At 42.0% G+C, this 15,052-nt stretch overlaps 1 protein-coding gene across 1 annotated transcript in view; it reads left to right on the top strand.

Moving 5' to 3' along the window:
- dtnbb (dystrobrevin, beta b) overlaps positions 1–15,052 on the top strand; it is a 28,594-nt gene extending 13,542 nt beyond the window's left edge. Inside the window, exons 9-18 of the mRNA XM_041953137.1 lie at positions 1,467–1,541; positions 6,297–6,387; positions 8,155–8,243; positions 9,021–9,134; positions 11,014–11,110; positions 11,439–11,459; positions 12,831–12,990; positions 13,406–13,495; positions 14,020–14,073; positions 14,994–15,052. Coding sequence (XP_041809071.1) covers positions 1,467–1,541; positions 6,297–6,387; positions 8,155–8,243; positions 9,021–9,134; positions 11,014–11,110; positions 11,439–11,459; positions 12,831–12,990; positions 13,406–13,495; positions 14,020–14,073; positions 14,994–15,019 — 817 coding nt within the window. The 3' untranslated portion in view covers positions 15,020–15,052. The remainder of the gene's footprint in view (positions 1–1,466; positions 1,542–6,296; positions 6,388–8,154; positions 8,244–9,020; positions 9,135–11,013; positions 11,111–11,438; positions 11,460–12,830; positions 12,991–13,405; positions 13,496–14,019; positions 14,074–14,993) is intronic.

Raw genomic sequence — 15,052 nt, 5'->3', positions numbered from 1 at the left:
GCAGATTAGGCATCTGGCAGCAGCAGCAGTTGGATGTATTTTGCCAGCCAGACAGGTGCTTTCTCTCCTCACAGAGGTAAGCGTAATGTCTCTTTTGTCTGGAGCTCTTCACCTTCGGGGTGGATTATTCTAACGTAATGAGCGCTAAATGAGAGGCAAACATTTTTCACATGGGCTGTGATCTTGAGTTTGTGCACACGGGGTGTCTGTGAAGGAGACCAGAAGGCAGCGTGTGCAGGTTTGAGTGGTGACAGCTGCTTTTTCCTTTTTCCGTTATCGTCTTATTGCTTGAAACATGAGAATCAGCAGGATTATGTTTGTGCAAATGGCCTCAGAAACAAGAAATTAGGACTGATGAATTACTCATGTAGGACTGTCAGTGGTTTTCTTTTGAGTCTGATTGGCTAGTCCTGAGGGAAATCCAAACGTATGAACTAATAAATAATTGCGGCGTCTTTAAAAAGAACACGCTGAACCCCCGAGCATCCACATTAATGCAGGGAACGTGTAATTTGGTTTGTGAACAAATAACGCTGCAAATTATTTGAATACAATTAGTGATCCAAAAATTATGCAGCTTCTCTCGCTCCTTGTTTCTGGTTTGTTTTTAGCAGCGCGATAATTCACAGAAAGGAAGGCTGTGTTTGCTGTTGAGGCACTTTGTGACGCCGGAGCAGAAAAAGGCTCCCAGCGCCTCATGCTGATTACTGTATTCTGCACAATGTGGATATAAATAGTTTGATTTTGACCAAAAACTGCTGATTGGACAAGTAAGCGTAATAGGACACGGTGCCGTTCAGTGCTTCACCTTTTATGTGATAATGAGCGCTTTGAATAACAGTCAGTTGCGATAGAATCCAGGCAGGTAACTACAGAGGAATCGAGTGCTGTCGTGAGCGGCGGCTGTTTGCTGTGACGGGGCCGAGCGTGAAGCCGAGTTCACCTGAGACGTGCGGGGTGACATTTTGATCCGCTAATGAGACCCTGTGGTCCGGGGTGTTTGGGCCGCTGATTCAGCCGCCAGATGGACCCCATCGCTTTGTTTACGCTCACAAATCACCTCCTGCAATGTCACCTTTCCTAGTTCTTCACAGACTTCCAGTTTAATTAGATTTCTTGTCTGCCGTTGTTGCTCCTGCTCGTGTTAATTAGGTTTCAGCTAATTGCCCTAAAAACATTTAAATCGCAGTTCTCGGGAAAGCAAATTATTTCGCTGCAATTTGAAGTTAACTCGAGTGCAACATGTTGACTATTTTGTGCAGCACACTCAGAAGTTTATAATGACCCCCCCACCCCCACCCCCGCCTCGCCTCTAACCCTCTTTTGTACAGTTGGATTAAATTGCAGTCAGGATCGCTGATTCATGATTACTAATAAAATGCAAATGCCCTCTCCTCCATTCCCTGGTGACAAGCACCACAGGCCTCTGCAGTGTAGCATTAAAGACCTCTAATCTTGTCTTTTAGTCAGCCGAAACCAGTGGCCAACAACATGAACGACACAATGCTCATGTCCTCTGGGGCACCTACTCCTACCAAAAGGTAAGCAACCCCCCCAAATGCCTTTTTGAAGCTATTATTCTGATGATTCCACAGAATTAGCTTCACTTTTGTGATTATCACCTCTAATGCATTCAGTAAAGATGACAAAACGCCACTTTAGGTTACACAAGTTCTCCTAATCACGCAGGATTCACTCTGCGCTCAGAATAGGCGACAGATTCTCTCTCATCAGCGGAAATAACAAGAATAGCGCGGCGAATCAGACTACAGATGTTATTTGTTCCCTCACACTTGACACACATTTTTTTTTCCTGCATCTGAGCAGCGTGCCCTTGTGAGTGTATTTTTAGAGAAAAATTTGTTACGCTGTCATGAAGAATATGTGAGCACTCCTACTTAAAGGGTTGATTTGACAAATAGATTATGATAGAATTGGAGCTTTATCGTGTAAGCAGAGAGCTGGCGAGGGCGCTGTGAAAGCAGCCTAATTGTCCTCTCATTTCAGCCCCTCTCAGTTAAAGGCCACTTCTATTAGTATTTACTCAGTGGCTATGAATTCGATAATGGAGAGCACTTTGAGGCAGCTGTAACGTTATTGCACTTTGTCCTGCACGTCTGTGCTGGGTGAATTTTCCTTTTGTGTCCCTATATCGCATCTTTCCGGCAATTTGTGTTTGCAAGACGGGACTGCTCAGGGACTCGGGACGTCCCACGGCACATTAGCAGGGAAGAGACGTCACTGTCTGGCGTACAGGATGAATAGTGGATGCATGCGTCCCTGTTTAAGATCAGGTGTTTGAGTGAGATCCAGACAAAGACTTGGATTCAGGAGCAGCTTGAATGAATATTTTTTTCCCACTCGTGCTCTTCTGAGCCGGGTTATCATACAGCACTACACCAAGGACCCAGGCAGCTGAAGGGCAGCTGCACACTGCAAAAAATGTCCATCACAGCAAGACTGAACGTTAAAACATGTTTATTTTAAAGTGAAAATCTACTGATATTCATTTACTTCTCTCTTGAAATTGATGTCACATTTTGAGGAGAGTTATCACCTAACCTGGCTGCAAGATTTCCTATCTGCGTTTAGGAAAATGAACAACAAAACAATCAATACCAGATTAAGTTTCCTCGCCGAGATGAACATTTTGTGCAGTGCAGCCTTGTCTCTGATGGCTGGCGGTATCAAGATCAGAGCAGGTTTTGAAGGGAGCTGACAAGATAGGGACACCCGAGGCGTTGAAGGATGCCTTGAATCCAGACCCGTGGAGGTCAGTGGAAGACGTCACGCGTTGCAGCATGTACAAGAGCAAGGCGACGCTCTCCCGAGGTTTGTCTCATGATGGCAGTAATGAAGGAGCCTGATAACCTTTGTCTTGACATTTTGCTCTGTGAGTCAGAGCTGCTTTGGGAAGATGTCATGCACTGAAGATGCTGTTGCCTTGGGGGGGCATAACAACTACAAAGCTGCCATATTTAGGGCAGAAATTGCGCATTAAGCCACCGTGACGCTTCCAAAATAGTTTGTGTTGAGAGTGAGTGTGGGTACCGGTAGATAAGGTGTTGAATGGGGAAGGGAAGGAGCAGGCTTCACCGAGGTTTGGTCGCAGAGAACAGAAGGCCGGTTCCCGCCGGCTCTCACTGTGGCTCGTATGGATTGTACATATTAATCTATTGTTATAATTACCCGGCACTTGCCTGCCTGCTTTCACATGAAGGGCCAATGAGTCAAAGATGCTTCTGCTGAATAATGCAAAGCTCCTTGTGGCCCTGTCTCAGTTCAAGAGCCCTCAAACTGAAAAGCAGCACCAGCGCTGTCCTTGTTTGTTGACCCTTTCAGATTGCACTTTTTATCAGAGAACAAATGCAGTTGTGATTGTGAGCCGGTGCGGAGTCGAAAACCGAGCGCACGCCGTTTGAAAAGCTGTGCGTGTTGTGCTCGCAGCCTCCATCACAGTGAGCTCGCTGATACTGTCTGCTCTGCTGACATGGCATCTGCTCCCTCCCTCCTCGCCCTCTCACAGACAATCGCTCACCACTAGCCGGTCCTCCAAGGGCGAACCACAATTTATTACCTGTTAGTCATGCAGAACCCGGCGGCAGAAGATAAGATTAAAAAAAAGAAAGCCGTCTTGAGCTTGATGAGTTTTAATTTATGAGTTAACAGAAACTTGACCAAATGTGAGTGAGCTGGTCGGAGAGGGGTTTGAGTTTCCATCAGGAGGTGTCATTATGTTAGACTTAAAATATCTAATTAAGTGAAATATATTTAACATAAAAGTTGAAATTAAAACATTAAATCATTAACTAACTCTGCCCTCCTCCTCCTCCTCCTCCTCCTCCTCCTCCTCCTCCTTTACTTTACTTCAAAACAAACCTGATAACAGAACAGGTTAAACACCTCAGGTGGTCTGGCTCGGCGATAATTCAGTACAATCATGGAATGAATGGAGGATAGTTTGTTACGACCTTACAAAATTCTTGCATTAAGAATTGATTTAATGACTTTGACATGTGTGTGGGAACCTTTTACTTTAAGTCGCCCTATTTAGCATTTCTAACTAGTATACATACATTTTATTAATTGTTAATTACACACTAATGTAGTTGTATGCAGCTATGAAGATGCTATGAAGTGTTACTAATGTGCAGTATTTGTCATCAATATATGTGAAGACACATTTTATATTAATACAGCTGTGTTTTGCTCTGTTGTCTGCCATGTTTATATGAATATTATGCTCATACACCAGCCTTCACCGATGGGTGCCTACAGGAGTAATCATAGTTGTCGGCAAAAACATTGACAACCACTTATATCTGCTTCCAAATACATTTTCTGAATCAGAATCAGAATCGGCTTCATGGGCCATGTATATGTGCAAACACAAGGAATTTGGTTCACATTGCATTTCAAACCCAAAACCAAAATTAAACAAAAAAACAAAACGCTGATCAATAAGTTAAGTCGTGCAAAAACATAAAATAAACAGTATATACAAAGAGTGATGAGGCAGTAAACACAATGAAATCTACAATGTGCAGGTATTTATGTGACAGTGATAGGATGATATGGTCGTATGCTGTTATAGACCATTTATTGCATTTACATGTTATAAATGCTAAATAGGGGCACTTTAATTAGTATTTTTTTTGCATTAAATTCATATAAGTAACTTCTTATACTCAGAATGGGTTAAATACAGAAATAAATTTCCTGCAGGGATCAATAAAGGATTGTTTAACTTAACTTAAAGGGACAGTTCACCCCAAAATCAGATACACATTTTTCCCTCTCACCTGTAAAGCAGCTGTAGAGATGTCTTTCTTGTATCAAACATAATGCAACTACATGCCTGTGTCCCTCAAAGCACCAAAAAACTACATTTGAAAAACTCAACAGCAACGACTCTTTCTAGAAATCACCACCCGGTTAGTCAAGATAATCCAAAAACTTTGTTGTGAGCAGTTTCACACAGGGACAGCATGCGTCATCCCTCCAGATGTTCAACAAGTTTGGACCTCTGGCGTTTCTGTCCATGTTTCTAACCAAAAGAGGACCGATGGTGTCTGAGCTGTTGTGTTTGACTTAAAAATGCCGGTGTCTTCAAATGCACGATAAAAATAACGGATGCCTGGGAAAGATGCCAGTTCAGGAGTGCTTGAAGGCAGTTCATGCATCTTTGTCCAAAACCTGGCACAGACCGTCAGGTGTTGCCAGGAAACTCCCCGATGAAGCAGAGGCAGGAGCCGCTTCTCCGCCGATCGCCCGAAGATCCAGACATGCAGTCCAGCTCCGAAAGACCTCGTAGGGTCGCAGCATTTCCTGAGCAGCTCCCTGACGTGCGTCAGTGTCTTACTTTAATCCTACAAGAACCCTCAGGCTCTGTCTATGCTTAAGCCTGAGGACGAGACTGTAAATTATTTAGAAAGTGTCCCATTTAACAAGACATTTCTCAACGTTTTCCTTCAAACAAGGGCTTTGACGTGTTGGTGGAGTGATTTCACTTTCATCCTTGTACAGACCGGCTGAATGTGTTTTGAGCCGGTGACACAATCCTGAAACAGATCGAGTACTTTAAGATATCGTCGCTGGGCTGAAAAAAACCCTTAAAACAAGCGAGGTGGGAGCTAAAATAATCCCATCACGCTGACAGCTTTTTTTTAATCTGCTTTGAGAAAGATAAGATTTGAACGCAAATGTCGATTAGAAGGCCGGTTTGCAGTGCGTCTGGGGCCTGGGTAGTCAAAGCTGCAGGGACCGCGGTTGTTGATGCAGCAGGGTTTGAAGCCAGATTGGATTTAATGGTCTTAATCATCGTTCGCTCTCCAGTCAGGGTTAGATAGCGCCCAGCACCATTTCAGCTCTCCTTCACTCTTCATTGCAGCCTGCCTGCCGAATAGGGACAGCATATGTCCTGTCATCTGTCCACGCCATATGCCACGCCCATGATCACTTAAAAGTCTCATGCCTTATTTGACATTTCCAGTCAGTGATGAAATGGACAGAACGGGCATTGGCACGGTCACAAAGCATTTGGCTTGCAGCATTCTCACTTATTCATCTCAGTTCATTGTTACGACCAATCATCTCAGACTGTCTGTCAACGCCGGAGTCAAAGCCCAGTGTCATATATGAAGGTCACCTCAATTAGAAAGGTTTTTCTCATGCAAATTGTTTTTACAAAACCACTTTGACTGAATCCAGACTTACGTAAGAGCTTTTCACATCAGAGTCCGTGTTGCTGTATATATGTGTGTGTGATGCATTTCTCTGTCTCCGACTTCGGGCAGTGTCTTGGAGAGTCCCAGCCGGCTAGATGAAGAGCACCGCCTCATCGCTCGCTACGCTGCCCGCCTGGCAGCCGAGGCGGGCAACTCCACAGTGAGTGTCCCGCAGGACGCCCCGTGGTGGGCTTCAGTCGACCTGCATTTCACAATAAATGCTTTGACAAGCTATTGTTAGGCGCTTCACTGTGGCCCAAGAACGTAGATGTTGAAGCTGCAGAGTAAAGACTGCTCTCATTGCAAGTCAGAGTGTGTAATACTCAGCCATGAATGTATTTTTAATGCAAGTGAGAGGGGTGCACTTATTTTCTGCAAGTTTTTAGTTTGATAAGCTTAAAATAAGAATTACCTCCCATCTGCTAGTGTGGTAACAGGAGGTGCAGTTTAATACTACAGCAAACACTCCCTAAGCAGCTGCTTTGTCAGAACTAAACAGAGAAGCCACTGGTGTGTCTGTTTACAGTGCAGCCAAACAAATTAATGTTAACCACTGCCAAAGATTCATATAAGTTGTTTTGCCTGTGACTGCTTCACAATAAAAGCAGTTGATGGCAGTTAATGCGACATAGTGGCAGTAGGAAATGCTCAGTTTGCATGAGCAGTAACTTCACACAGCTTGGACTCTGTGACAAGAAAGTTAACAGTGAGAAAAGAAAAATGTGCTGGATCACATGCAATCTGAATCCGGTGCTGGAATGGCGGACCCCGCCGCTACCAATAAACACTACTATATACAGAGGTAATTAGTGTATTAAAGGCTATTAAAGTAAAAATGCAGACAATAAAATGTATCAAAAATAGGGTTTGACTTCATAAAAGTCTTAAAAAATTATAACTGTAAAGCCCCAGAAATCTTCAAATCTAAAGTTATTCTCCAAATATTCATGACTAAGTATGCACTGTCAAAGTAAATATAATATAATTTAATTTAATTTTTTTTTTTTTGATTGACAGTGCCCTAACAACCTACCAACTGTTCTAGGGTTGTGTGGTGGGACAATGTTTCATGACTCACTGTGGAGCTCCTCTACAGCTCGGATCAGCATGCACTCTTTCAGTTAGATCATAAATATTAACAACTGCGTTAGAATATATATGCGATTCTTCGCTAAAAAGTCAAAGGAACATAAAACTTTCGGGGGAGAGTTTAACCACGACTCCCATGGTGCATTTTGGCAAGAAACATCCAATCACGTGTGTGCTAATGGCGAGTGAAAGTTGAAGATAACAGTGTTGAGAAAACTCATATTCACTTTCTTTTTGAACCAAGAGTTTTGATTTGCGCCTCTGACTCTTCTCTATGGTGATGGCAGCTGAGGATCATGGGTATTGTAGTATTTAGAGCCCTCTTGCCAAAATGACGGACAAAACACGATTAACGACTAAAGTAAACATGAGCTTACATTATCCAGGTGACAGTTTCTATGTGAAGCAATGCTGAAGATATAGATGAAAGAAAAAGATGAATACAGAATGGAGGAAAAAACACTTCCACAAGCAGCGGCCCGTCCCACTTCTGATTCAGATGCTGCTAAATTCTGATTGGTGCATGGACTTATATGACATCACCTTTTTCTAGCTGAACCCACCCACTTCAAACCAGCGACAAAAACACAGTAAAAACACCACAGTCTGATCAAAGTGATCTAAAGGCACAAAGCGTTCATGGTTACTTTGCAGTCTGACTTGTTTTATGGAGGGATAAAGCAAAGCTGTGGCTGAAATGACTCCCTGTTTATGCAGGAACATAATGTAGGTCTCCAGCAGAGAATCATTACAGCCCACTGTGGTCAGAAGTTGTTGGTGTTTGACGTTTGTTCTGCCACTGCTGCTGATGCCATTCTGTGATCATTTTGTTTTCCAGCAACAGTGTCCTCCATCAGATCTGAGTTTCAACTTCGATGCCAATAAACAACAGAGGCAGCTGATTGCAGAGCTGGAGAACAAAAACAGGTATAATTTGAATGTTTTAAACAGCAGTCCACCAGAAAGAAATCAGAATATTTTTACTGATTGTTTAGCTTCATAGAATAAAGGAAAAAAATAATGCTAATTTAATTCATGCTGAGAGTCAGATGAGAAGATTGATACCACTCTCATATCTGTCCGGTTTGTAATTATGGCTAAAGCGAGCTTTTAGCTTAGCTTAGCATAAAGAGAGAAAACAGGGGAAAACAGCTAGCCTGACTCTGTCCAAAGGTAACAAAATCCACTTACGAGCACATCGAAAACTCCCTAATTAAAACATTATATCTTGTTAAATCTGAAAAAGGAAGTGTGAAAACAATAAGATGTGGTTTTATGGGGGGGTTATGTGCCATTAAATTCCTGATATTTTGTCATCACTGTGCAGTTGCCAGGCAACCAATGGAGTGAAACATATTTGCCAATAGGTCGAACTATTCCCTTAAAATTCTGCCTCTGTCAGCTACAACATTAAAATTAATTTTACACATATATGCATGAAAAGTAATAATACATTAATTTAATGCATATATGTGATAAAGCACTATGAAAGCAGTCTGCATGAGTAGTACTCCCACTTTTGTTACTGTAAGTAAATATTGTTGATAATACTTGTACACTTTTACTTTTAAGTAAGCTTTAGAACACAGGATTTTTACTTGTAACTGAGTACTTTTACATTGTTTTATTACTGCTTCAACTCACAGAGTCTCAGTGTTTCTTCCCCCACTGCTGATTAGTTAACTGGTGGATTGATTTTTTCAGGGAGATCCTCCAGGAGATCCAGCGGCTGCGTTTGGAGCACGAGCAGGCCTCTCAGCCGACCCCAGAAAAAGCCCAGCAGAACCCCACACTTCTGACGGAACTACGGCTCCTCAGGTATCATCCCTGCTCCACCACCACCACCACCACCACACCTCTTATACCACTCTTATTCCAAAACAGTTGGGACGCTCTGTAAAACATAAACAAAGCAGAATGTGATAATTTGCCTATCCTTATCCTTCCATTTAGTTAATTGAAAACAGCACAAAGACAATATATTTAATGTCTGACCTCATCAGCTTCATTGATTTTTGTAAATATCTGCTCATGCTGATGCAGCAGCATGTTTCAAACAAGCTGGGACAGGAGCAACAAAAGACTGGGAAAGTTGTGGAACGCTCCAGAAACACCTGTTTGGATCATTCCACAGGTAAACAGGTTGATTGGTAACAGGTGATAGTGTCATGATTGGGTATGAAATGAGCATCCTGGAAAGGCTCAGTCATTCACAAGTGAGGATAGAGCGAGGTTCAACACTTTGTGACGCATCATGTTACCACATGGGCTCAGGAACACTTCGTAAAACTGTTGGCAATAAACACATTTCAGTTATAAATGATTGATTCTGTTTTTATTTACGTTTGTGCGTGTGAGAGCATCTGTTCCCGACGACAGGAAGAAAGAGCCATATACGAACAGAATGGAGTAGTAAAACCACTTCAGGGCTGTTGTATTTATGTGGGCTGGGCTCATTCTTCAAGTAGAAATAATGGCTTGCTAATTCAGGGGGATGTTTTTGAATTAGCTTCACCAGCAGCAGCGTGGGCATTTGTCATGCTGGCAGGCTGCTGAGAGCCTTAGGTTCAGTTCTGGGAAGAGACGCTTACAACACTTGTTGCCCCGAATGACTCCTTGTTTGTCTGGTCTGGCCTGAATAATGAATCAGCAGGAAGGTTCATGGTCTACAGCCCTGACAAAGATTTCAATGGTTTTTTTATATAGTGTTTTAAAACAGAAATTATTGGCTATCATTCAATCTTGGTTAATTATATGCAGTTATAGCAGCACTAGAGATGAGTCTGAATCATGCTCTCTCAGTTCCACCACCCACACAGTCACTCTTAGAGGATAGTTACATAGTAATTAAACTGTAAGATAATTGGTTTGTATCACTGAGGGATACATTTATTCCACTTCCACTTTGATTCAAACATGTCTGGTAGCATTTTTCAGCTCACTGAGCCTGTTTAGTGACTCAGGTTTTAGACCAGAATATTATTAAGTCAGAGTTATTGCATGGCGGGCTGTGCACTGTGTTTGGAGCATGGATGGACGCTTCTGATGTTGCCTCTATTCAGCCTGGGGATACATAACAGAGCAGAGGTGTTTACAGGCTGCAGGAGTTTGTCAGTTTTTGATAGGATGACTACAAACAGACAGTAGGTTGCTCCAGTTTTTTTGAGTCTTTTTCAAAATGCAGTTACACACTGTGACCATCGGAGGGTGATAACAAGCCAGAATACTCACCGTAAAGAGATGACCTGGTACTTGCTGTCACCTCTTAAACTCAAAAGCCCCTTTTTTTTCTTCAGGAGTGAATTTAAAGTTTGTGCACTCTGGAGCTGAGCAGTCTTTCCCTGTTCGCTCTCTCACACCTGCCACCTGTTAGAGTGAGTGATTGTATTCCTGGAGAAAAGAAGCTTTCTCCTTGCAGATTAAATGAGTCATCGTCGCAATAAATTAATAGACAGTCAATTGCACACCTCTCTTGAAACTGTCAGTGCTCCAGGTCGACGTTTTTGGTTCATAAAGAGACATTTTGGTGTCAGGTGCCCTGCAGGAAATCAGTGTTTGATTGGTCACAAGTTTATGTATTGTAAGTACATGTATTCGTGAAATAATATGCAAAAACGAGGATGTCATGTTTCCAGGCTTTAAGCTAAGCTAAGCTAAGCTAAGCATCTTCTGGCCCTGCTCTTTCTTTCTGGTGCAGGCACAGGAAGGACGAGCTGGAGAGGCGCATGTCAGCCCTGCAGGAGAGCAGACGGGAGCTGATGGTGCAGCTGGAGGGACTCATGAGGCTGCTAAAGGCAAGACAATTTCTAAAATACATGCATCATAACAAGAGGCCTCTAAAGCAGTAATATTTTATAATATGGTGCATAAACACTAAATCTGAAATTTGTCTAAATCTGCTACTCTTCGTGTTTGATGTTTGATGAAAACAGATGTTGGCATGTTTGATTTTTTAAAACCAAGACATTGCAGTGTTCTTAGGTTTTGTTAATGTGCTGTATGTTGCATGCAGAAATCCCTTTTCTTCTTCCTCTTCTCCTCCTTCGTCTTCTTCTGCTGCTTTAATTCTGTTGCTCTCACTCTTCTTGCCCTCTCTCACTGCTTACCTTTGCTGGCTGATAGGATGAGGAGCAGAAGCAGGCTGTAAGTTGCCCTTAATTCAGTTTGCAAGGCTCAATACGTGGCTCTAGTCTCACCACTTACCCGCTTCACACAGATGTGATTGATGGAAGTTTTTATAATAGATTCTAAAAAGGATGTTAGGAATCATAATAGGATTTCACCATCTAACTGAGTAACACTAATCTAGTCCCACTTCCTTCCTACCACCATGTGAGCTGAAGCTATAGACTGCGACAAAATCTTTAACATCAGTTTTCTCGGGTCCTCGGTCCAAACAAGTTGAGAGAACTGTGTTTTTCTTAGCCCAAATGTCAGGGACCTGTTCCTTTCATCGGCGTTAACAACCTCCCGTCTAATGTGACTGCAGTCTGGCCGGCCATCTGCTGCCTGGCTGCGAGCCATCGACCTGGGCCTGCACCAGTCCCAGAGACACACAGTGATCCTTTCTCTGTGAGATATATCTCTATATCAGCACAGGCTCCAGTCGCTCGCCCTCACATGGTTCCCATTACCCCCTCGATGCAGTAAAGGTGCACTATAGAGGCTGCAGAGTACAGGCAGCCAGTTTAGGATTTCCAGAAGGTTTTCTTGCCTTTGTTTTTGTTTGTTCTCCCTATAAGGATTAAGTTCTTTTGGTCACATCTGTGTCTGTGTTTGTTTTAATAAAAGTCATCTTTAGAAGCAAAAAGGCCGTCTCTACCCAAAGCTGCAATCTGTGATTATAACGCAGCGTCTTCCGTTGAAATGTTGCAGAATTGGCTTTGTTGATGAAGGGATTAATTGGATTTAAGTTTTCTCTCTCTGTCAGAAGCCCAGATTCACAAAAAGGTTTGCACATGGAAGAAAATATGCACCACCAAAAAGATGCCTGGTAATTTGTCAGCTAGTCTTATTGCGAGACTCTTTAAAAAGTCATGAAAACAGGCATATTGTCTCATGTATTATGGGATGACCAAACTTGAATCTAAAGGAATGATTGGACATTTTGGGAAATGTGCTTTCTTGTCAAGCGTTCATGAGAAGATCAATACCACTCTCATGTCTGCACAGGAAATGTGAAACTACTCCCAACAGTCGGTTGGCTTTTCCAAATGAAAGAAAATCTGCACACCAGCACCTCTAGAGCTCGTTCATTTTCATGTTATATCTTTTTGTTTCATCCAGTTCTGTATAAATCTGAAAGTGGCATCAATCTCATTGAATGCTCTGCAAGAAAGCAGAATTTTCCCAAATTGAAATATGACTTTAACATCTGTCTCAAGACTGTTTGAGGTGAAACAAACCTTTATTGTGAGTTGACAGATTAAACAGGTTAATAACAAAGAATAAGCAAAAGAAATGAAACTTTACTTTCCACGATGCTGTAACTGTCTCTGCGTTTTTATGTTGCAGTCCCAGTCTGGAGGCTCCCCTCATTCTTCCCCCAGCCACGGGGCGGGCTGTTCCATGCCCATGCCCATACGCTCCACCTCGGCTGGCTCCACCCCGACTCACACACCGCAGGACTGCCTGGCAGGGGTGGGAGGGGACGTGCTTGAGGCTTTTGCTCAGGGTGAGAGTGCACCAACACCTGAAACAAAGAGCATTCATTACACTCAACACTGATGCACGATCTGCAACACACAAAGCAGTTATTTATGAAAAATATAGAAAAGCACATACTTTGAAAGAGTGGTCAGTGAATATAACCTCCAAATGATCCTCCCACAATAATACAGTGATGCTACCACCAGGATCTGCACCTCAGCTGCCTGTTTTGGTAACGTTTATAGTAAGTAGTAGTGTAGCACCTTTCACGAGGTTACAAAGGGCTTCAGAAGGGTGAAACTGATATAAAATATATAATGAGACCACTGTAACAAGAAACAATAAAACATAAGCAACATTTGCCCTTTCACATGATCACACTGCCAGGTTAGAAACTGCACGTGTTTGTAATTTGATATGAAAATGTCTCTGTTTTCTAGGTGTACCTAGAAATCTTCGGAATGATCTATTAGTTGCTGCTGACTCGATCACAAACACGATGTCATCACTTGTGAAAGAGCTCCACTCAGGTTAGTTCACACCACAAGTTTCAGCCGGTTCTGTCACCTGGAGAACAGCCCTGATTCCACAAAAGCTGGGACGCTGTTTAAAATGTGAAGGAGAACAGAATGCAATCATCTGCAAACAAACTGTTTTTACAAAGTGTTCCAGAGCCCATGTAGTAATATCCTTCATACAGTTATGTGTTTCATCTTTGCTTGTAAATGCCTGAGCCTTTCCAGGATGCCCCTTTCACAACCCAATCGTGATACTATCACCTGTTACCAATCAATCTGTTACCAATGAACAGCATATATTTACAAAAATCAATGAAGTTGATGAGGTCAAAGATGAAATATACTGTCTTTGTGCTGTTTTCAATCGATTGTCCCAACTTTTATGGAATCAGGGTTGTATGTTCTGTTTAAGACTGTTTTGATCCTGGGTTATTTACAAGGAATTTAACATGTACAGTATGTTTCCTGCTGTGTATTTTTGTTTTTATGTAGTCACCAAAATCACTGTCACTAAATCAATGGTTTTATTTTTAAAGTGGATGATGGAGGAGATGAGGAGGAGACCAACATGAGGAACGGTGGGGACAGAGGTATGTTTAAATACATGCTAATAGTTTCCTACTTTCATCTTGAACAGACAGTCATACTACAGATATACATACATACATATACACTATAAAACATATTGGCCAAAAAAATCAATATTTCCTGTATTTTTTTCCAGCAGAAGCAGAATGAACAACAAAAAGTAGGAATTATCAATAATTAATATTATATTATGCATATATCTGTAGTATTAAAGCCAAGAACGAACATGGTTGTAATGATTTTGTTTTGTTCTGTTACCTCGAGATCGCAACTTATCCTGTTATTTTGAGATATAAAAATATCGCAATAATTAGTTAATTATCTCGTTATCTTCAGAAAACAAGTTGTTGTTTCCCAAGACGCAACAGCAGGTTGTTTCCTTTAGATAACAGGATAAATATGTTGTTTCAAAACAAAACAACAGGCCATTTTGTTATGTCAATGCAATAATTATCCCATGATACAGAGAAACACATTGTCATTACATGATAAAAGAGATAATTAACTAATCATTACATGATATCCTGAGATAAGTGGATAATAAACTCATGATCTGGAGATAAAGGAAGGAAATAAAATGATTGAACCATTCTCGGCTTCTGTTAATAATAATTTTATAGAATCAAGTTGCCTTCCATACACTTTATTTCGGCTGGACAAACAGTAGTTGGTGCTAATTATGACAACATTGTTTCTTCATTTGTTGGATTGGAAGAGTTGTGGCCACAGCTAAACATTTGCATGACACCTTTACCAGCCAATAAAACATTTGTTTAGCTCATTATAATGAGCTCCTGCTTCAAAGTAGCAAGGCGCCATGGCACACGGCCACGGTGTCACTTATACTTCTATTTTTACAAATTAATTCGGACTACGCAGGCTGTCAGCGGCGCTAAACCCTCTCCTCTGTGTGTGCATCCAGGCACAGTGAGAGTACCGAAGCACTGAGGAAGAGACAACACCATTTCACCCTCTAAGGAC

This window comes from Chelmon rostratus, chromosome 15 (assembly GCF_017976325.1).
Source record: "Chelmon rostratus isolate fCheRos1 chromosome 15, fCheRos1.pri, whole genome shotgun sequence".
NCBI classification, from domain to species: domain Eukaryota; kingdom Metazoa; phylum Chordata; class Actinopteri; order Chaetodontiformes; family Chaetodontidae; genus Chelmon; species Chelmon rostratus.
This window is presented reverse-complemented; position numbering and strand designations above follow the sequence as displayed.